General features: G+C 42.3%; 1 protein-coding gene across 1 annotated transcript in view; it reads right to left on the bottom strand.

Annotated features, from left to right (window-relative positions):
* The window catches only part of pcdh7a (protocadherin 7a), a 70,507-nt gene that overhangs the window by 35,850 nt on the left and 9,759 nt on the right, over positions 1-24,898 (bottom strand). The window contains exon 2 of the mRNA XM_017688042.2: positions 23,215-23,916. Coding sequence (XP_017543531.1) covers positions 23,215-23,916 — 702 coding nt within the window. The remainder of the gene's footprint in view (positions 1-23,214; positions 23,917-24,898) is intronic.

The following is a 24,898-nucleotide window of genomic DNA, read 5'->3' on the forward strand; positions in this document are numbered from 1 at the left end:
AGGAATATTAATAAATACCTGGTTTTTTATAAGTGCAAACACTCGTATTGTCCAGACTAATGTTTTTATATAATGTGCTTAGGAGTGTAAGGGCATAAAGTGTGTCCTGACAGGGTATAAAAACAAACCTCTGTGTGTGTGTGTGAGTGTGTGTGTGTGTGTGTGTGTGTTGAAGTGTGTACATTTTTAGCATTCTCTGCAGCGCAGGGGGAGCAGTTCACTACAGTGGGCGTATGTGTGTGTGGATGGGCAGCATATCTTAGTGCTGATTCTCCCCCTATAGACGTGTACAAGCAGGTGGGAGAGAGGTTACACACACACACACTCACACACACACACTCATGTCCTAGCTTGCCCACACACTCCTATTTCTGCTGTAGGATCAGACAGAGCTTAAAGAAAGAGAGGAGCACTGTTAAGGTACAAATCAGAGTGTCAACACCCCCCCCCCCCCACCCAAACACCCGGCAGCTCCATCAATAACCCCAGCTGACCCTCAGTCTGTTCGCGCACTGCACATTTGCTTCAGAAATTTGATCATTTAAGACCTCCAAGAAAGAAAATGACTTCAAAGGGCCGTATCCTACACTTTTCTTGTGCTTTATTTTTTCCCTCTAAGGTCCACTTATAACGTGTGTGCGGTTTTATCTACCAAAAACATCATAATTCATTTGAAACATGACCATTTTCCCACCTTCTCTTTATTCTCTGGAATTGACCTTATCTCCTACTCAGATAAAGTCTATTCTACTGCACTAGTTCACACTGTGCTCCCACAGTTTAAACAACAATGAGGTACTCAGATCTTAGATATTAGGATTATGTTCAGACGCAGCACAGCAGGATAATTTATTCATTAACATTTACTCCACTAGAGCTCTCACCTCTTGACAGCAGCTTCAGAAATACCTTTTATTTTACATTACATACATTTTTTTTATATTACACCTAGTGGGAAAGAATATGAAGGATATACACTGTGTGCCAAAGGTTTGTAGTACATAATAAATAGTAAATTCATTTAAAATTAAATAAGAAAACCTTGTATCTCCGTTTTTGAGATACCATTTTTCAGTTTTTGACATAATTTGAAAATACCCGTTGCCCTTTGTATTGTGTGTAAATTTCATGATGAATGGACCAAAAGAAACGGCCCAAAATGACTTGGAATAATGTCTGGTTCCACTGACTTACATTAAACGTAAAGCAGGTTTTTCTTCCTTTTCCTGTAAATTGATAATTTTGGAGATACTTTCTATTTCTAACTATTCTGTCTATTGATTTATAGGGGACTTTCTTTGGGTGGTGTCTGTCCCTTAAATTTTTTGGGGTTGTTTTTGTAAATTTTTTACATATTTTTATTCATGTAAGTTCAAAAAGTCTGATTTGTCATAAGTTTCCTTCTTTTCAATAAATCTAAACAGAAAAAAAGGCTGTCCTGTGTTTTCTATGTTTTGCTGTCACTACTAAAACACGTATATTTAGTGTGTGGGTGGAGCCTTATTTTAGCCACGCCCCCATGCTTTAGAGCAGGAAGTGAGGCTGCATCCCTGTCCCTCTTGGCCACATGCTAAGCAGTTAGATCCCACTGCTTTGAAGTAAATGTGTCCCAAAGTCTGAATTAGTGTGAAACATTAAGACTTGTCGCTACCGAAACGTTGATTTTCGGGACATTTTGTGTTTTGATGAAAAAGATGATTTTATGTGTGAACATGTTCAAAGCTGTGTTCGCTTGTCACGTACTGGCTACCACATTGTGAGCTCAACATGAGCTAAAATTGCCAAAATTACCGAAACAGTCACTCCTGACACATTTGGTAAAGTTTCCTTAGTCTAATGTTTGTTTTATTAGTGACAAAATGGAATGTTCAAGCATTAGTATTAATAAAATATACAGAATTAAGGTTTATTAAGGATTATTTTGCCCAGCAAGCACAGTTACGCTGTGACAGCCTATTATTTTGGTACCCACAACATTGTCACAATGTTAACATGAATTCGTCAGAACGTTGACCATGTAGTGGCCACGTTGTCAGTACGCTATGACAGCTACCTAGAATCCTCATAAGCTCCATTATGTTGTGCGTGGAACTCCACAGGTGCCAACAGGTTGTCATAACACTGTATGGCAGTGTAATGAGTTTGTGACAATGTTATGACAAGCTTGTTCAGACCATGTAAACTGCACTACTTTGTGACAACATTGTAGAAATGTTGTAATAAAATAGACTGTGTTGTGACAGTGTTGTGTGTTTGCTGGCATACAGCACCTTTCGTACCCTGCAGTCATTCAAATGCTTTACAAATGATAAAACATAAAGATAACTCAAATTAAAATGAAAGTAATGTAAAGTACAGCCATTCATGGCCAGGAGTCCAAGAGAGCACAATTGCCCTCACAATTGGCAGCACGAAAAGATGCGATGGTTTCTGGATTCTGTAACAGACTGGTAGCTAGTGCAAGGGTTTGAGAATGGGGGGCGATGTGTTCCCTTGTTTTCTTCTAAGTGAGAATCTAGAAGCTGCATTCTGAACCAGCTGCAGCTGTTTGATTGTCCTTTTTGAGAGTTCAGTTAGGAGACCATTACAGTGATCAACCCTGCTAGAAATAACGGTGTGGATGAGTTTCTCCAGGTCTGCTTTTGTCAGAACATTTCTAATCTTGTTGATGTGATAAAAAGCTGGTTTAGTATTTAGTAACTGGTTTAGTGTTTTGTCATGACTGCTAAAGCTAAGAGCCTATTAGTACATACAGTTTACGGACTAGTTCTTTAGATTTTAGGGCTCTTGAGTTCAGACAGGCCATGGGTCTTTTCCTCTCATTGCTATTCCTGAATAAAATAATCTGTTTTTTCTTTATTCAACTGTTTGGGAAGAAGGCCTAGTAGACCTGAGGATCACCTGCATATCTAAAGGAGACCAGGACAACTTGTCATACTTTTGACACTTTTTTATATCGCTGGTGTCAGAAAAAATCTGAAAATGCCTGTTGCCTTTTACATTGTGTATAAATTTCATGAAGAATGACTCCAAAGAAATGGCCCAAAATGACTTGGACAAATATCTGGTTCCATTGACTTAAATTATAAGTGAAATATGTTTTTCCTTCTCCTGTAAAGTTACTATTTTAGAGATACAAGGTTTTTGTCCAACAGCAGTGATATATGGTGAGATCAGTAAATCATAATGTCACAAATTCAGAATGTAAAAATGGCAAATCCGTGTTCACCTCAGCTCACAGCATGTCTTGCCTTCCTCAGACAGGATATGACATCAGACCAAGTAAATGGTATTCCACTTTAAAGTAGCACCGTCTGATGTTGGAAATATTAACAGTATGACAACCTACCTGCGTGACAAGCTGTCCTGGTTTCCCTACATCAAACACTTATTTTAATAAAAGTGAGGAAAATATAGTTTTCAGTGAAATGGGCACCACCTGATATATTACAACCTGATATATTTATCTACAGTATTTTAATAAAGTCCATCCATATCATCTTACTTCTTTCTTACTTTTGCAACTTTTGTTTTTTGTCACTATGGGCTTAATTAATCAGATTATTCAGTCACTCCCACCTGAATCTCTCTCTCTCTCTCTCTCTCTCTCTCACAGACACAGATTCAGATTTAAATGGACTTATTGCTATGAATTGATTAACAGCTGTTACCTATGTGATGTAAGAAAATAAGAAGTGCTTCATTTTAATAACACTGAAAGTAATATAAGACAAATAAAGAAAAAAACATTATATATATATATATATATATATATATATATATATATATGTGTGTGTGTGTGTGTGTGTGTGTGTGTACATAGGTGATTTGTTACTATCTATCTATAAATCTTTCTCCATGTCACTGTATGTTTCATTCCATTAGACTTTCATTCCTCCAAATCCTGACAGGAAGAGGGAGAGTCTGAGCTGTATGTAGGTATGAGTTGACAGCTGTAATACCACTGTAGCAGGTCACTACACAACACACTGACGTCAGAATACCAGGAATTTCACAACCATCATTACCATTCAGCACCGTTCACCCACGTTCAACTACACTCAAACATATACAGACACACTGAGCTGCATTCAATCGAATTAAAATGCATACAATTGCATTTAAACACATTCAACCACCTTCAATCATGTTCAACCACCTTCAACCACCTTCAATTACATTCAACCACCTTCAACTACATCCAACCACCTTCAATTACATTCAACCACCTTCAACCACTTTCAACTACATTCAACCACCTTCAATTACATTCAACCACCTTCAACCACTTTCAACTACATTCAACCACTTTCAACTACATTCAACCACCTTCAACTACATTCAACCACCTTCAACTACATTCAACCACCTTCAACTACATTCAACCATTTTCAACTACATTCAACCACCTTCAACCACCTTCAACTACATTCAACCACCTTCAACCATTTTCAACTACCTTCAACCACCTTCAACCATTTTCAACTACCTTCAACCACCTTCAACCACCTTCAACTACATTCAACCACCTTCAACCACCTTCAACTACATTCAACCACCTTCAACTACATTCAACCATTTTCAACTACATTCAACCACCTTCAACCACCTTCAACTACATTCAACCACCTTCAACCATTTTCAACTACCTTCAACCACCTTCAACCACCTTCAACTACATTCAACCACCTTCAACCACCTTCAACTACATTCAACCACCTTCAACCACTTTCAACTACATTCAAACACAACTTCACCTACACATTCAACTACATTCAACCAGATAGATAGATAGATAGATAGACAGACAGACAGACAGACAGACAGTGTGGCTTGTTGAAGAAACAGCGAAGAACTGAGAATTGATTTAGCGCCGTCAGGGTAAGACTGAGAGGTTAAGGTGCAGCGAGGCTAGAGCAGAGATGTTTATGCATGCCTGTGGCCAACAACAGCTGGTTAATAAAGCACCATGACTTATGTGAAAGCTGTGTCTGTCTGTCTGTCTGTCTGTCTGTCTGTCTGTCTGTCTATCTATCTATCTATCTATCTATCTATCTATATATTGTTTCAAAATCTCTTAATCATAATCTTCGATTAACATGTTCGAACTTTGTAAAACTATATAATACATAAACGTCATATATAAAACTTGGTTTTCTATCACTGGTCCATCAGCGGAGCTGTATTTGAATGAGAGCACTACAATCTCAGATTCTATCAGAGGGACAGACAATGTGCTGCGGTTGGGCATCAACCTTAAATACTCGGAACAGCCAAACTCGGAAAACGAGTTAACGTCATTAAAAAAATGTAATGTGCCGTTAATAATTCATCACATTAACTGACTGAAATGACTTTTTGCTCATTAATCATCACTGTGCATTCATTAGTGTATTCCTTGCTCACTACAACTGGGCTCTGCAAAGTGACCAGTAAACAGCTGCAGCTCATTCAGATCACTGGCGCTAGAGTTTCAACCAGGACTAAGAGAACAGAGCTCATTACTGCAGCTCTGAAATCTTTACACTGGCTTCCAGTCAGTTACGGAATAGGTTTAAAGTGCTGCTGCTGGTCTATAAACCTCCGGAGGAATATATCTCTGATATGTTTAAAGACCGCAAAGCATATAGGTCTCTCAGATTTATGGATTCAGGTCAGCTAGTCGCGCCCAGAGTCCAAACTAAACATGTTGAAGCAGCGTTTAGCTGTTAAGATGTTAGAACAGGAACAAGCTGCCCGTGTCCTACAACTGAGCTCTAAGACTTGAACTCTATTCTTGCTGCACTTCAGCTTTAATAAGCTCTTTTTTATTCTACATAGTTTCTATGCAGTTTGAACTGCCGTGTATAAAGCCTGTTAAATCACCCTTACTGTGTTTTTGTTTTGCTATCTGGTGTCGACCAGAGGAGGACGGGTTCCCCTTTTCAGTCTTGGTTCCTCTCAAAGTTTCGTCCTCTTAAGGAGTTTGTCTTCACATGGTCAGCCTTAGTGACTCTCATCTGGGTTTCTGTGAAGCTGCTCTGGGACAACTGGGCTGTTTGGGACAAAGTCCTGTGCAAATAAACCTTGAAATGAAAATTAAATGAAATGCATAAACATGTTATTATCCTCATTAGTGTGTGTGTGTGTGTGTGTGTGTTTCCTGTGTCTTGTATCTGCATGGTGTGTGTGTGTGTGTGTGTGTTTGTGTGTGCCTGTGTCTTGTATCTGCATGGTGTGTGTGTGTGTGTGTGTGTGCCTGTGTCTTGTATCTGCATGGTGTGTGTGTGTGTGTGTGTGTGTGTGCCTGTGCTGAATTCCTGGAATCTGTCCTTGTTCAGACACTCTCGGTGTGTGTAGGTGTTTCTGAGTTCTTTCCGATTTGAGCTGCGTTTTGTTTTCTGTTACACACTGAAGCTCCAAATTCAGCCAACTGACACATTTAAGGAAAAAGTTCAATAGAAATGAAAATAAAAACAACTTCCTGACATTTTTACTGCCGTACCCATCAGTCTGAACGCAGACTTTGTTTATCTCATGCCAACATTTTTCAAAACGGTTCCTCAAGAGTTCCTTACTAGACATTGGGTCTACATGGAAGTAAGAACCCTCAAGGAACCATCTGCATGCTTAAATGGTTCCTTGCATGGTAAAATCATTCTTAAGACTGATGAAGGATGTGTTGTATCTAGCATCAAAAAGGGTTCTTGATACAAGGTTGACACCTTAACAACAGCAGAACCATTTTTGGTGCCATATAGAACCATATACAACACATTCTACATCAGTGTGAACAACCATTTCACCATACAAAGAACCAATTTGAGCATGCAGATAGTTCTTTGAGTGTTCATGGTTCCTTGCCTTTATTAAAGAACCCTTAAAGAACCAACTTTATCAAGACTTTACAACTTTATACAAGTTCACACAAACAAGTTCAGGTTTAAAAAGGGGAACCGCCTTTTATTAGGCTGCCAAGCAAAAAAGACGGTTCTTCAAAGATTCCTTAGTAAAAATGAGGAACCATGAACACTCAAGGAGCTATTCGCATGCTTAAAGGGTTCTTTGCATTGTGAAACGGTTCTTCAGATTGATGGAGAATGTGTTGTATATGGTTCTATATAGCACCAAAAGGGGTTCTGTTATTGTATCCTTAACAACAGAAGATTGGTTTTCAAAAAGGTTCTATAGAACCATATACAACACATTCTCCATCACTCTGATTAACCATTTCACCATGCAAAGAACCATTTAAGCATGCCAATGGTTCTATTTAGAACTCATAGTTCTATATACAGTAGAACCATTGCCGTTCACTTTCCTTCTGCAGGTAAAAAGAACGTCTAATGAGGTCTAACTGCTCTGCTTGACCGAATGACATATCGTATCATTTGAAATATAAAACTATGACATATTAAAGTCTAAAATATGGTAGTTATTGAAAATAGTAAAGTGGACATGGATACTAGACTGTAACTACCATTAGTTTCTACTTAAATGTTTGTAATATGTAAATAAAGTAAATAAATAAATCATTTTAAAAATGAAAAACATGCCATAACACCGTATACAGTTTAGTATTTTATACAGTTAGTAATTGATATAGTTATAATAACATTAATGCAGTTCATAGTCCTTCAAATTTTCTGTCTTTTTTCTATAATTTGCACAATCCATCCATCCATCCATCCATCTCCTAAGCCGCTTCTCCGTCAGGGTCGCGGGGGGTGGTGGAGCCTATCCCAGCAGTCTTCGGGCGGAAGGCAGGATACACCCTGGACAGGTCGCCAGTCCATCGCAGACAGACAGACACAGACAGTCACTCACACCTAGGGGCAATGTAGCATGTCCAATTGGCCTGACTGCATATCTTTGGACTGTGGGAGGAAACCGGAGAACCCAGAGGAAACCCACGCAGACACGGGGAGAACATGCAGACTCCACACAGAGAGGACCCTGGTTGCCCGGCCGGGGAATCGAACCCAGGCCCTCCTCGCTGTGAGGCGACAGCGCTACCCACCACGCCACCGTGCCGCCCGATTATAGCTTATAATTTTCCAGAAATGCACAAGCAACTATAGAAAAAAGTTTTTAGATTGATGTTATTTGTATCAGTGCAATTTAGAACATAAAATATTATACATACATTTTCTGAAACACACATCCATGGCAACTCCTGACAGACAGCCATAGAATAGCTTCATTTCAGCGCCACTTCAAACCATGAAAGCAAATATGTATATAAAAAATATTTATACTTCCAAAAATAGTGACTTTACAGTAAAAGGAAAGAACTTTTAACGTAAGTCAATGGAACCAGACTTTTTTCCAAGTAATTCTGGGCAACAGACGTTTTCAAATAATGTTACAAACTGAATTTATGAGGTTTTGTTCTGACAGCAAACTCTTAATAAAATCATATTATTATTTTCGCATTTTCATATTTTTACATGTACGTGTGGTTTTGCCAACTGATACATAAAACTGCAAAATTGACATTTCTATTTAAAAAATGGTTCATGCCTTTATAAAAGCATGACACATTAAACAGATGCAAAAAATCATATCATATCATTTTCAAACATTCAAAATTTTTGAATGTCTAAGATGAAGACTTTGAAATCCCCGGCTTGTCATTGTCACGGAACATGCAGTGTCTGTACTTCATCTAGTCTCCTGATTAATGTAATACGGGTGTGTTTCATCTGGAGCTGCTGTCAGGAGCTCCTCTGCAGTCGGTGATAACGAATGAGCGATGCTGGCGCGTCCTGCTGCGCCGCGTGTGAACGATCCTGACGTGGCGTGTGGACGCGGCTCTGAGTGCTATCAGCCTAATCGACTGGACATGAATTATTAACAGCACATTTCTCAGAATGTTTAAAAGCAGTGCAAAGCTGCTCGCCGTGATCCTCTCTGCTGTCCAGATGGAGGAACCCTGGTCCACTCAGAGTGAGCGGTTTCTCTGAGGACACTTACAGTAGCGTCTAATAAAGAACAGTGACACGCTGCTCAAATATTTAACAGCAGCAGAAATGGAGAGCGTCATGTCTGAGTGTCGCCTGTCGCCGCAAACACACACGGCTTTGTTTTCATTACCGTCACCGTCATCGTGAGGACCTGGGGTCACACATACAGTACGTCTCATAGGGTTTTATATATATATATATAAATATATGCTACCACACACACACTCTTACTCACACACACACACACACACACACACACACACACACACACGCATTCAATAAAAGCAGTTTCTGTTTACAATATATCAATTTATTTTGTCATCTGTTTATACATATCTGTAATTTATTTACTGATTTATACAGTTTGGATCCTATTTATTTATTTATTTATTTACAGTTTTACATCTCATAACACGATCTAATTATTTTTGTTTTTTGTGCTCATTGATTTATTTATTTCTCTTTTGACATTAACGAGTTGATTATAGATTTTTTAATATCTCTTATTTTTATTCATACTCATTTATTTTTTTATTTTGATGGATTACGCACTTATTTTTTTCTTGTTTTCCTGGCCTGTGGCATCCTCCATATACAGAAGACGTGTTTGCTTATATGCACCTAGAAAATCAGTCAACAATAGTGAAAATCAATAATCAATACGGCACCGACAATCAATACAGCAAAGGTACAGCGCGCAGATCCTCTCTAACCCTCTCTCGTCTTTCTCTTTCGTTTTTCCCGTCTTTCCATCTATCATTTTCTCTTCTCTCTCTCTGTTCCTCGCTCGCTCTCTCCCGGCTCCTTTCTCTTTGTCCTCTGATTCTGCCTCTCCCTCTCTCGGTCTCAGTCTCTCACTCGCTTTATCTTTATTATTCCTATGTCCCTTTCTTTTATCTCTCTCTCTCTCTCTCTCTCTCTCTCTCCCCCAATGTTTCTTTTACTCTTTCGATTTCTTCTCTCTTTTCCTCTACACTCTCTACAGAGAAGTAGAATATATAACAGTACCAGGTGAGGAATAGAGCAGGTGAGATGTGTTCACCTTTCCTCAGACTGTATTATACCTACTGCTCTAGAATGAATATTAAAGGTGTCTGAGACTCAGAGGGCCGAGCGAGTGTCAGCGATATCAGTTATCTATCTGACCTGTTGTCTGATCCCGAGTCTGTGTTGAGTTACACAGTGTCACCTGCCGCACACCTGTCCTACAGGTAACCCTGTACACCCACCTGTCCCACAGGTAACCCTGTACACCCACCCCACCTCACTTCAGTGATTAGACACAGCGCTCCCATGGCAACAGAATTCTGTCAGTCAGTGAGAGACAGAGACAGAGAGAGAGAGACAAAGATGGAGAGCTAAGACAGAAATGTACATGTGCCCTCTGGAAAAGGGACTTGTTGAGGAACTTGTTGTTAATCTAAGGTGTGTACAGGTGCTGATTGTGTCATCCTGTGTCTGGGATGTATTTAGTGTGGGTTGGTGGTCACAGAGAAGGTAAAGTGTGTGGTGGGTTCAGTGCTTTTTTATATGCCTTTCTGCTATGTGTTTAATAAAGAGCACTCATCCTGATTACACTGACGTTACACTAGTGTGAGAAGTGGGATAGCACCCATAGAGAACTGGTGAGGGGTGGCATTTCCACAAACTCAGGGCAGTGAGTGAGGCTGAGCCCGGAAAAAGACCTGATGACAGGGGTGGCACTGTGAGGTTCCATGGGGAAGATGGCCTGGTGAGATTCAATGGCAAAGGATGGCTCAAGGCTGGAGATGGTGCAGTGAGGCACGATAGCAGTGGCGGCGAGAAGGAGGCCAGTGGAAAGCAAAACTGTTGAAGGCCTCAGCATGGAAGTGCCATGCCAAGCAGTGGGACAGTCAGTATATCAGGGTTGCAGGCTGGCAGGGAAACAGATGCCAGCCAGGAGATTCAGTGGCAGCCACGGTCTGAGGGTCGAGTGCAGCATGGACGGCAGACGGCTCATCATGCTTGTCATCCATGGCTCACAGATATCCCCACTGTGACAAGATGTACTCACGCACATAGACAAGGGCTGGAATGCAACCATCATCCCGTTTTGCATGCAGGAGGAGCTGCAGCAGTGAGGATGCAGGTGATGTGAGGTTGTCTGGAAGAGACTGCATGCACACCAAGGGACTTGGCTCAAGTTGGTTGTCACCAAGAACAGTCGACCTTTAAAGGGGGCTCTGTGAATCAATGCATTACAGGCTGGCGCTGACCTCGAGATGCACTGGTGTGAGAAGTAGGATAGCACCCCCAGCAGACTGGTGAGGAATGGTGCTTCCACAAACTCAAGAACGGGTGGCGAGTGAGGCTAAGTCTGGCAAAAGACCTGTCTACAGGGACGGTGCTGTGAGGCTCCATGGGGAAGACAGCCCAACAAGACTGGCAAGAGAGAGAGCAAGCAAAGAAAGAGAGAGAAACAGAGAGGAAGACAGAGGAAAGAGAAAAGAGGAAAGAGAGAGGCAGGGAAAACGAGACAGTCTGAGAGAAAAGACATATAAAGGAAGACACAGAGAGGCAAGATAGAGAAAAAGGAAGAGAACAAGAGAGAGTGCTCGAGAAAGAGAGAGCAAGCGAGAGAATGTACAGTAATGTGGGTCAACAGGATTTCCATTATAAGCTGTAGATGACCGGTCACTCTCACACACACCACAGTTCAATACTAAGAGTGCACTTAACACACACACACACCTCCCCATCCTCTTTACTATCTATACACAGACACACATACTGACTGGCTCAACAAATTAGCCTCTTTAACCATTCACACTGCAGCACACTCATACACACAATCACACACATTCACACTCACACACACAGTACAGATGTGCACAGATGGACCGCCGGGGAGCAGGACGGGGTCTTGAGTCACTGCCCTATTGACAGCATTCTCTCATTCATTGTATGCTATACATGTATATGGTAATTTGCCTCCACTGATGTTAAAGATCATCTTTGTTGAGGAACGACTGACTCAGCCTATTAACTCAATTCTGTTCAAGATGTATTTATATACCACTTTTACAGCAGTGGCTATCACAGAGCAGCTCTACTGAAAAAAAAACTGTCAGCGGTAGGTATTAATAACTAATAACAACAGCAAGATAGAGACAGTTAACATTTCAAAACAGAGGTATATAATAAAAAATAAAAACTTTTTCACATTGAGATCAATGTTCTTATTTATCTTAATACTAATCCAAAAAAACACAGTGTTTTTTCACAGCTACCCAACAAAAACCTCACCGCCATCCCAATCTGACCTCACTATTACACCAATAAAACCCCACCGCTATCCCAATCTGACCTCACTATTACACCAATAAAACCCCACCGCTATCCCAATCTGACCTCACTATTACCCCAATAAAACCTCACCGCTATCCCAATCTGACCTCACTATTACCCCAATAAAACCTCACCGCTATCCCAATCTGACCTCACTATTACACCAATAAAACCCCACCGCTTTCAGAATCTGACCTCACTATTACCCCAATAAAACCTCACCGCTATCCCAATCTGACCTCACTATTACCCCAATAAAACCTCACCGCTATCCCAATCTGACCTCACTATTACACCAATAAAACCCCACCGCTTTCAGAATCTGACCTCACTATTACCCCAATAAAACCTCACCGCTATCCCAATCTGACCTCACTATTACACCAATAAAACCCCACCGCTTTCAGAATCTGACCTCACTATTACCCCAATAAAACCCCACCGCTATCCCAATCTGACCTCACTATTACCCCAATAAAACCCCACCGCTATCCCAATCTGACCTCACTATTACCCCAATAAAACCTCACCGCTATCCCAATCTAACCTCACTATTACACCAATAAAACCCCACCGCTATCCCAATCTGACCTCACTATTACACCAATAAAACCTCACCGCTATCCCAATCGGACCTCACTATTACCCCAATAAAACCCCACCGCTATCCCAATCTGGCCTCACTATTACCCCAATAAAACCTCACCGCTATCCCAATCTGACCTCACTATTACACCAATAAAACCCCACCGCTTTCAGAATCTGACCTCACTATTACCCCAATAAAACCCCACCGCTATCCCAATCTGACCTCACTATTACCCCAATAAAACCCCACCGCTATCCCAATCTGACCTCACTATTACCCCAATAAAACCTCACCGCTATCCCAATCTAACCTCACTATTACACCAATAAAACCCCACCGCTATCCCAATCTGACCTCACTATTACACCAATAAAACCCCACCGCTATCCCAATCTGACCTCACTATTACACCAATAAAACCTCACCGCTATCCCAATCTGACCTCACTATTACCCCAATAAAACCTCACCGCTATCCCAATCTGACCTCACTATTACACCAATAAAACCTCACCGCTATCCCAATCGGACCTCACTATTACCGCAATAAAACCTCACCGCTATCCCAATCTGACCTCACTATTACACCAATAAAACCTCACCGCTATCCCAATCTGACCTCACTATTACACCAATAAAACCTCACCGCTATCCCAATCTGACCTCACTATTACCGCAATAAAACCTCACCGCTATCCCAATCTGACCTCACTATTACACCAATAAAACCCTACCGCTATCCCAATCTGACCTCACTATTACACCAATAAAACCCCACCGCTATCCCAATCTGACCTCACTATTACCCCAATAAAACCTCACCGCTATCCTAATCTGACCTCACTATTACCCCAATAAAACCTCACCGCTATCCTAATCTGACCTCACTATTACACCAATTAAACCCTACCGCTATCCCAATCTGACTTCACTATTACCCCAATAAAACCTCACCGCTATCCCAATCTGACCTCACTATTACCCCAATAAAACCTCACCGCTATCCCAATCTGACCTCACTATTACACCAATAAAACCCTACCGCTATCCCAATCTGACCTCACTATTACCCCAATAAAACCTCACCACTATCCCAATCTGACCTCATTATTACCCCAATAAAACCCCACCGCTATCCCAATCTGACCTCACTATTACACCAATAAAACCCCACCGCCATCCCAATCTGACCTCACTATTACACCAATAAAACCCCACCGCTATCCCAATCTGACCTCACTATTACCCCAATAAAACCTCACCGCTATCCCAATCTGACCTCACTATTACCCCAATAAAACCTCACCGCTATCCCAATCTGACCTCACTATTACCGCAATAAAACCTCACCGCTATCCCAATCTGACCTCACTATTACACCAATAAAACCCCACCGCTATCCCAATCTGACCTCACTATTACCCCAATATAACCCCACCGCTATCCCAATCTGACCTCACTATTACCCCAATAAAACCTCACCGCTATCCCAATCTGACCTCACTATTACCCCAATAAAACCTCACCGCTATCCCAATCTGACCTCACTACTACACCAATAAAACCCCACCACTATCCCAATCTGACCTCACTATTACCCCAATAAAACCCCACCTCTATCCCAATCTGACCTCACTATTACCCCAATAAAACCTCACCGCTATCCTAATCTGACCTCACTATTACCCCAATAAAACCCCACCGCTATCCCAATCTGACCTCACTATTACCCCAATAAAACCCCACCGCTATCCCAATCTGACCTCACTATTACCCCAATAATACCCCACCGCTATCCTAATCTGACCTCACTATTACCCCAATAAAACCTCACCACTATCCCAATCTGACCTCACTATTACCCCAATAAAACCCCACCGCTATCCCAATCTGGCCTCACTATTACCCCAATAAAACCCCACCGCTATCCCAATCTGATCTCACTATTACACCAATAAAACCTCACCGCTATCCCAATTTGACCTCACTATCACCCCAATAAAACCTCACCGCTATCCCAGTCTGACCTCACTATTACCCCAATAAAACCTCACCGCTATCCCAATCTGACCTCACTATTACCCCAATAAGACCCCACCGCTATCCCAATCTGACCTCACTATTACCCCAATAAAACCCCACCGCTATCCCAATCTGACCTCACTATTACACCAATAAAACCCCACCGCTATCCCAATCTGACCTCACTATTACACCAATAAAACCCCACCGCTATCCCAATCTTAGCATCACTTATACCCCAGTAAAACCCCACAGCTACCCCAGTTTAACCTCACTAATATCCCAATAAAACCCCACAGCTACCCCAGTTTAACCTCACTAATATCCCAGTAAAACCCCACAGCTACCTCAGTTTAACCTCACTAATACCCCAGTAAAACCCAACTGCTGACCTGGTTTAACCTCACTAATACCCCCGTAAAACCCCACTGCTGACCCGGTTTAACCTCACTAATACCCCAGTAAAACCCCACTGCTGACCTGGTTTAACCTCACTAATACCCCAGTAAAACCTCACTGCTGACGCGGTTTAACCTCACTAATATCCCACTAAAACCCCACTGCTGACCTGGTTTAACCTCATTAATACCCCACTAAAAGCCCACTGCTGACCTGGTTTAACCTCACTAATACCCCACTAAAACCCCACTGCTGACCTGGTTTAACCTTATTAATACCCCAGTAAAACCCCACTGCTGACCTGGTTTAACCTCACTAATACCCCACTAAATCCCCACTGCTGACCCGGTTTAACCTCACTAATACCCCACTAAAACCCCACTGCTGACCTGGTTTAACCTCACTAATACCCCACTAAAACCCCACTGCTGACCCGGTTTAACCTCACTAATACCCCACTAAAACCCCACTGCTGACCCGGTTTAACCTCATTAATACCCCACTAAAACCCCACTGCTGACCCGGTTTAACCTCATTAATACCCCACTAAAACCCCACTGCTGACCCGGTTTAACCTCATTAATACCCCACTAAAACCCCACTGCTGACCCGGTTTAACCTCACTAATACCCCACTAAAACCCCACTGCTGCTACTTACTTCTGTTTATGCTTATGAATATGCCCTTTTTTCCCCTCCTATTTATGAATACACACTTACTAATTATGTTTGGTAAATCTGACACAGATAAACTGGAAACACTGTAAAGTGAATATGTGTCCCCTCAGATTAAATGAAGGGTGGTCTCTGACTTTTGCACACGCACGGTTCACTTCTTTAACGCACACACTCACCACTCTGCTCACACAGACATGCTAACACACGCAAGCCTACACCCACGCACATGCAAGCAAGGGTAGGTCACGAAGCTCGGTGGTAGAGGAGTTAATTACAGCGTGATCAATAATTCATTAAACCGTCAGAACAGATCACACACACACACCCCCCCCCCACACACAGGCCCTAAACCTTCGAGTAAGCATTTTCCTCCCTAAAAACAGACAGAAAAAACCCTGACGGATCGTGTTGGCTTAAGCGGATTCTCTCTGTAATGGATTAACCCTCCTGCTGAGGTCAGGATCACTGCAGCGTGGGTTGATTGATTAGGTCTCGGGAGACGCACGTCTCCATAACTGACTCATCAGCACTTTTCAACAGTGACGTCCAGCCCCTAATTCCGTTTCTTTCCCTCGTTTACCTCGCCTTCGCCCTCTTTACGGACTAACACCCCTGCTAACACGGAGTCAGAGGCTTGTGCGCTAGCTAACTCACTGATTTATCCACTCTGCTATACGTCCAGCTAATGTTGGAGACTTGTTTGTCTGGTTAGCTCTGTTAGTTAATATCAGCAGTCTGAGTACACGGCTAACCGAGAAGCCAGGCTAAACTAACAGAGTAGGCCGAGTTGGCGATCATGGCGCTAAGAGGTTTGGTGTTGGTGCGGGTTTAGCTGGTTTAGCTGGTCACCCAGCAGCTACGCTGGTTTGTCTTGCAGGGCGGTTAATGTCTGTGTTTTGAGTTCTGCTAGTTGGCTAACATTATTTAACACGGGCAACTAATAACAACCAAGTCTCACGCACCAAACTAGCAGACCAATCTGTTATCCCGGTAAAGAATGCTATCATTAGATAAGGTTAGCAGCCTGAGCTCCGCTAGTTAATAAAGTTAGAGTTCTAGCTTGACTGACGTGAAAAAAACACATTGCACAGCATGCATCCCATGTTGGCTCATGCTGGCCTGGTGCTCATGTAGCGGATCACCCAAGATAGTCATGATGGTTGACCAGCATACCAGCATCCAAAACACAACATATGCTGGTCTATGCTGTTTTTTCCAGCAGGATGGCAGTAAGGCTACATTTAGCAAACTAGTTTTCAGCTTTGCTTTAATGTAAGTTAGGTCAGGTATTAGTTACTGTTGGTCTTTTGAGTTCTGCTAGTTAACCCTGCCAATAAACCAGCACAGACCAGCAAGCATTTTGTGTTGATCTATGCTGGTCTGGTGTTGCTCTGGTTCTCATGGTAGTGACCGGTCATGTTAATCTGTTCTAGGAGGGATAACACAGCTACACTTACCTGCTAACTAACCCTGCTATCAGAGTTAATTAGCTAACATATGATGACATTAGCAGTTTGTGTGCTAGTTAGCAAACAGATAACAAAGCTACACTTACTAGCTATTGGACGTCTCGGGTAAAGTAAGTTAGCATTAGCAAATATAGGCAGTTTGAATGCTGCAGGTTGGGTTAGATGTGATAATGTTAGCAGTCTGTGCGCTAGATAGCTAACAGATGAGGCTAGACTTACTTGCCAGCGGACTTCTCAGATAAGGCCGGCTAGCATTAGCAAATATTGGCTAGCTAGCTAACATATGATAGTGTTAACAGTTTGTGCGCTAAGCAGCTAACACAGCTAATGTACGGTAGTATAAGTTAATGTAGATGGATTGAGTTCTGCTAGTTAGCAAAAATTTGATGTTGACTTTCAGCCTCACAGAGTTTTTAATTAGTCAAATACCGGCATGTACTGGCTACGGAAACCCTGATCCACCTCTGTGGAATATATGGAATATCTGAAAGTGACATATTCAACAGGAAGGTCGTCATCTGAATTTCCTGAAGATCATGGGAGGAAGAAAAAGGCGAAGCGGCCCAGGCAGCCTGCTGGGTGACAGTGAGAGGGGATCGCTGGGGATGGTGTGAGAGTGCGGGGTCCTCACAGACTCCATTAATGCTCAGCAAACAGGTAAAAGAGATTCCGTCTGCACTTTCTGACAGGTATTTTCGGCTCAGACCTCCCGCTCTGTGGATAAACTCCTCTCTGCTCATGACCTGTAAGGCGATGTGAGTCTGACATCTCACGTCAAAAGGACTCGCTGGCTTTGCACTTCACGGCTTAACACGCTTCCCCTTTTCACCACAAATCCATCCCTCACTCTTCTTTTTTTCTGTATCTCTCTCTCTCATTTTTCCTCTTTCTCTTTCCTCATCTATCTGTTCTCCTTTCTCTTTTTCGCATTTTCTCTCTTTTACCTCACTCTTTCACTATTTCTCTCCCCAGTTTTCTCTCACTTTCTATTCTCTCTCTCTCTCGCACGTCTGTCTCTCTCCCTCCTCTATCCCGCTCTTTCTTCTTTCTTTCTCCCTTTTCCTGTCTCATTGTCATTTTCCCTCTTTTTCTCTTTCCCATCTGTCTCTTTCGCTGCCCTCGGTTTCTCTTTCTCCCCTTTTCTCTCTCACTCATTCTTTCCTCTTTCTCCCTCATTCTCTCTGCTCTCTCTTCTCTCTCTCTCTCTCTGTAATCTCTAAGCTCTAAGCGGAACAGGTAGACACAAATTCCCCTTACATATTCACCCCTGGCCTGGTGGAACGCGCATCAAAAGAAAGAAAGAAAGTGTGTGTAGAGGGGTGGGAGGCCTGTCAGAAGGCACGGAGGGATGAAGAAAAAGGGAGAGAGAAAGAATAAGAGAGAGCAGAGGAGGTAGAAGAGGAAGACGGTGGTAGACAGGGAGAGACTGGTGATGAATCGAGCCGCAGTGATACGCACACACGCCAGCGCGAGCTCGGAGGAGGAAAAATAGGTTAACGCTGGCCTTCTGCTCCACAGCCTACTTCCCTCAGAAAAAACAGAGCAGCGAGTTTGTAGCAGTGACTCCAACACCGGCTACTCAGGGCTAGAACCAGCTGCAGGCTGAACAACGGCCTACGTTACTGACCTATCCAGACTCCACCTACAAATCCATTCTTCGCAGTGGTGAAGCGTGACCATTAGAGCTGGGCCTTCAGTTCGGGCTATATGTGTCAAAACTCAAGAAAAATGAGGAAACCATAATGCGCATTTCTGCTAGCACCTCTATGAGATTTCTCATGGTATGTTGGCACTAAGCTAAAACTTGTGCGTATGAACATTTGATGTCCATTTTAAATTAGCCCCTTACCTGGCCGGGGCCTGCCGAGTGGTCCAAAGTTTTATTACACACTTCTATAACCTAAGAACAGCTCAACCAGTTTGTATTGAAGTCTGTGTAGTTACTGAACAATATGCCTTAGTATGCAGTAAGCCTAAGGGGTTAAACGCTGACATGCGTTATTCCCATACAGCCACTGGGAATCCCTTTGGTATTAACCAGTCCTACCTGTTAGCCTGTTAGCTAAATAAATAAATACAACCAAGCTAGCATTAGCGTAACTCTTGTGACTTAGGCCATCAAAATGAATCAAAAAGATTTAAAGATTCTACCTTTTTCAGCATTAAACAGACTGAAGAGACAGGCAGAGAAAGGAAGATAAACCAAGGTAAGATATCTAGTTACCTGTGCATGTTGCTAACTGTAACTTTTTAGCTTTACTTCAACTAAGGAGATGCTGTTGCAGTCTGAATAATCCATTCTATACATTGTAATTATGACTTGAAGACAGTTATCACAGTACTGTGGCTGCTATAAGGCTTGCTAGCAGTAATTTAGCCACCAGCCTTACATTTGCATTCATCTGCTAACTAAATCCACTCCAAAGCAGTTGTAGTTCCTTCCACCTTCAGGATGCATAATCAGAAGGGGCTTTTCCAAGCCTTTAAACTGGAAAATATACTCAGGACTAAACATGTTTTCACTTTGGACTTTATTCCTATGAAGGGATCCCAAGAAAGTTTTATTTTGAGGCTTTCAGGGTGACCAAAGAGTTAATTTCGAGCGCCTGAATACCCTCAGATGCCCTCTATATTTCACCTTGGTTAAAAATGATTCAAGAGTGTAAAAAAGGCTCAGTTACCCAGAAGTCCTTTCTCCAGCATGTCTAAGAGCTATAAATATCCAAGTGGAAAATGGAAATGATAACGTTGCTGAAACTTAGCAGCTGAAGTGAATGTTTTTAGTATCAACTGTAAGTGCTGCAGCGCACAGAGTGTCCGGCCAAGAGCTGATTTCAGACTGGACACCACAAACAGCCTGTCCATTATGTTATTAGGTATCAGTCTGGTGTCCACTACAGTTATGATCAGAATAACACAGGAAACAGTGAGAACTTTAGCATTGGAGCTCATTCACTAATTCATCATAATGGGCACTCCAGGCAAAACAGTATTTTGTAGTGAATAAATAAATAAAACATGTTATGCTGACTGGTGATGAGATTGGACAATATTATTGAACCACTCTCTTAGGGCTATGATTAAGACCACCTTTGTTGAGCCCAAGATAAGTCCAAGACTATGACTAGTTGAGATGTGGCCAAGTCCAAAAGAAAGTCAGTGTACAAATACTACTGAGTTAAAAAAAAGCCAGATTGCAAGTACTATTGATTCTAAAACAAGTCTGAGTACAAATCCTATCAAGTCCAAAACAAGTCTGAGTACAAATCCTATCAAGTCCAAAACAAGTCTGAGTACAAATACTATCTAGTCCAAGACAAGTCTGAGTACAAATCCTATCAAGTACAAAACAAGTCCTTCTATAAATACTATCTAGTCCAAGACAAGTCAGAGTCCAAATGCTATTGAGTCCAAGACAAGTCAGAGTCCAAATGCTATTGAGTCCAAGACGAGTCAGAGTCCAAATACTATTGAGTCCAAGACAAGTCTGAGTACAAATGCTATTGAGTCCAAGACAAGTCTGAGTCCAAATACTTTGAGTCCAAGACAAGTCTGAGTACAAATGCTATTGAGTCCAAGACAAGTCTGAGTCCAAATACTTTGAGTCCAAGACAAGTCTGAGTACAATTACTATTGAGTCCAAAACAAGTCTCAGTACATATCCTATCAAGTCCAAAACAAGTCTGAGTCCAAATACTATTTAGTCCAAGACAAGTTCAAGTACAAATACTTTTGAGTTCAAGAGAAGTCAGAGTCCAAATACTATTGAGTCCAAAACAAGTCTCAGTACAAATACTGTTGAGTTCAAGACACTCCTTGTACAACTACTATTAAGTCCAAAACAAGTCATTGTACAAATGCTACCAATGCACATCAGCATCCATAAAAAGTCTGAGACAGGTCTGGACTCTCCTGTTAGATCCATTATTTCTAGATATTTTTACATATATTAAGTGATCTCAAGTAAATGAAGTGAGAATATCTCCCTTTGGGTTTTATTTCTTAAAATAAGCTCAATTGACTAACACAATATTTTGCTAAAACTAATTAGGTTTGAGAACTACTGAGAAACATAGTGTATGTGCTAACAAATCACAAAAGTTATCAAACTCCCTGTCCAGTCCAATTCCAGAAATGACAAAAAAATCCACAAGAACAATTGTCGAGAAACATTCGTGTCAAAATTTATGATCTTCAACAAGGCAAAGCTGGCTAAGGAAAGGGGGGGAAATGCAGCCGAAAGCTGACAGGACACTTAAACAAGCAGCTTGCACATTAAATAAATAAATGGCTAAACCTCCACACTACAGCCTAAAAATGACCACAGGGCTAAATTTAAACCTGTCTCAATGTTCACCTAAACCACGCATCATTAGCTTCACAAAGCTGCGGGTTATTATAGGGTTGCAGTTGGGAAAATGTTTACAATAAAAAACACCTTGTAGCCAAATATAATAGACATAAAACATACATGCCTCTAGTAATTGGACAGTAATCTGCTCTAATTAGTGATGCTTTAGCTCACTGTATACCTTTTCCTCCAATATTTGAATGTTTTGTCTCGTTTAAGGAAACTTTCTCCCTACCGTTCTTCAAAGCAAGCCTGAAGGTCGGCCCAATTTTCCACTAAAAACTGTCTATAATGCGAATTCCAGCAAGAACTGATGACAAAAAGACATTGTTAGCAGGCCTCCTCATTACTGATAAGCACACATTCACACATTCTGGGCCACAATCAAAACAGACGTGAATCAGGACAAAGCCGGCAGATCAGTAATGGCCCGATGTGCTCACAGAAAACATCATCATTATGAAGACTATTGTATATTATATACACATATTCATCTGGTGCACTCTGGAAAAGTCAACAGATATCAACTCACATGATCAAAAAAGTAGACTTAAAGCTAAATTTCATGCCCAAACACGCTAGGAATTGAAAGATGTTTGAGAAAAACATTTGTAAACTGTGTCAAACCAACACTGAGAGTAATGCATTCATTCTTTGAGCCAGAATAAAAAATAGCAAAGCTGATATTCATGAATCTGCTGTGCTAACTAACTGAAATGCAAATGAACAAATGTCAACTAACAGTGCAAACATGGTAAACCTGCCTCAGGAGACCTCCTACTGATCTATGTGCAGCTCCAGTTCTAAGTTAGGCCACACCCACTCAGATAGGCCACATCCACTCAGGTTTCCACATTTAAATATAAGGAGATATATATAGACTAGATATAGATACTGGATATACAGATTTTTTTGTTTTTGAAAATTGCAAAAGTGAATCTTACATATCCGCGACAAATACCGCGAGTGGCAATGAGCGGGTCCAAGAACCCAACAGCACAAATAAGTGATTAGTTTGAGAAAACTGGGCCTAACAAGGCCTAATGCAGTTTGGTCCTTATTTACAGGTAGAGAGAACAAACTGAAAGGAGGTCAGAGTTTATCAACAGTGGTCTTTCAATATCTGTTTACGCTCATATATCAAGTTTTGCAGAACATGCGTTACAGTGACATGACATGCAGTGTCAGTAATCACATAATCACGTCAAATAGAGATACTGAACAACTCCACATGCTTTGAGTTTGAAGATGCTAATTAGCTAACTGATTAGCTTTCATTTGTTGTTACCTTCATTAGCCTTTAGAAGTGCTAAAACTGAAGGAGCAAACTTCAGGCACCAAACACGTCTTGATGATCAGCTACATTTGATGCTAAAGAAGGAAAATTCTGACTATAGATTTTTTTAAAGTTTTGCTCCAATAGCATTAGCAGTATTGAGGGTTAAAGGTCATACCTGTTTGTTGTACTTGGCGTTGTGGCAGCTGTAGTCGGAGCACTGGTCAGACCCGAGGCTCATGGCATCAGCGTTCCCGCCGGTGAAGGTGTTGGTGGGGGGCAGCTCCTGCACGGCCTGGTGCTTCTTCCCCTCAGCTGGTGGCGAGTTGGGCTGCAGGTGGACGGCAGGCAGCGGAGAGCTGGACTTGTAGTGCCGGGCCAAATCTGGGCTGGACTGGTGCCGCCTGGCTCCCAGACGTGGGCTAGAGGGGTCGCCGTTAGCTGCGGCGCAGTAACGAGCAGCTATTCGCTCGCTGGCATTACTAACTTCCTCGTCTTCTTCTTCCTCTTCCACAGTGCCACGGCGACAGCCATTGACCGTTACTATGCCGCTGTAGAGGGAACGGTCGTTCTTGGCACTGCCATTGGCACCTCGCTTGTCCCTCCTTGGCTTGCGTCCACGGTCACCCTGCGGCTTTAGCGGTGGCGGCTGTGGGCTGAAGAAGTCCTCCTCTGGCTCTTTCTTGCCAGCCTCGTAGCCGTTCTTAGCCTGAGAGCCACACTGACGCGCGGTCACCACCAGCAGGATGACCAGGATGACTGCCGCAGCGCCCGCCAATACACCGATGGCCACACTGAGGCGCTGTTTACCCAGCACACGGTCAGTGTCTGGGTCACCGGCAATGTCCAGGGAGAGAGGGACCGAGAGACTACGGGCAACCTGAGAGAGAGAGAGAGAGAGAGAGAGAGAGGGAGAGAGAGAGAGAGAGAGAGAGAGAGAGAGAGCGAGGGAGAGAGAGAGAGTGAGAGAGAGTGAGAGAGAGAGGGAGGGAGAGAGAGAGAGAGAGAGAGAGGGAGAGAGAGAGTGAGAGAGAGAGAGAGAGAGGGAGAGAGAGAGAGAGAGAGAGAGGGAGAGAGAGAGAGTGAGAGAGAGAGAGAGAGAGGGAGAGAGAGAGAGTGAGAGAGAGAGAGAGAGTGAGAGAGAGTGAGAGAGAGAGAGGGAGAGAGAGAGAGAGAGAGAGAGAGAGAGAGAGAGAGGGAGAGAGAGAGAGAGAGGGAGAGAGTGAGAGAGTGAGAGAGAGAGGGAGAGAGAGAGAGAGAGAGAGAGAGAGAGAGAGAGAATGTGATTGGAAAGTCATGGTAGAAGGTGAAGTGCAATAAAGTAGATGAAAAAATAACACAGAATGAGAGAGAAGAAGGAGTGAGAATGAAAGAGCGATGATGTGATTGAGGGAAGCAATAAAAGATAAACAGACGAGTTTGAAGAGGAAGAAAAGCAAAAAGTGAAAAAGCAAAGAGAGATGGAGATGGAGAAAGAGGAAGAGGTGAGAGAGAGTGAAGTGTAAGAGTGATGATGGGGTGATGAGAGTTTTGATGAAGAGTGAGAACAATGAAGTGATGTGAAGACATAAGTTTGAACATGAAAAGAAAGGAGAGAGAGAGAAAGAGAGAGAGGAAACAGGTGAAAGAGGGAGATTGAAAGAAAGACAGAAAGAATAAATAGTATGTGTGTGAGAGAGAGAACAGGTGAAAGACAGTGAGAAAGAAAGGGAAAGAATAAATAGTGACAGAGAGAGAAAGCAAGAAAGAAAGAAAGAAAAAGAAAAAGAAAGAATGAATGGTGAGAGAGAGGGAGACAGGGAGAGAGAGGTGAAAGAGAACAGGTAGAAATAAGGAGAGGGAAAGAATAGATAGTGACCAAG

This window comes from Pygocentrus nattereri, chromosome 22 (genome assembly GCF_015220715.1).
Source record: "Pygocentrus nattereri isolate fPygNat1 chromosome 22, fPygNat1.pri, whole genome shotgun sequence".
NCBI classification, from domain to species: Eukaryota; Metazoa; Chordata; class Actinopteri; order Characiformes; family Serrasalmidae; genus Pygocentrus; species Pygocentrus nattereri.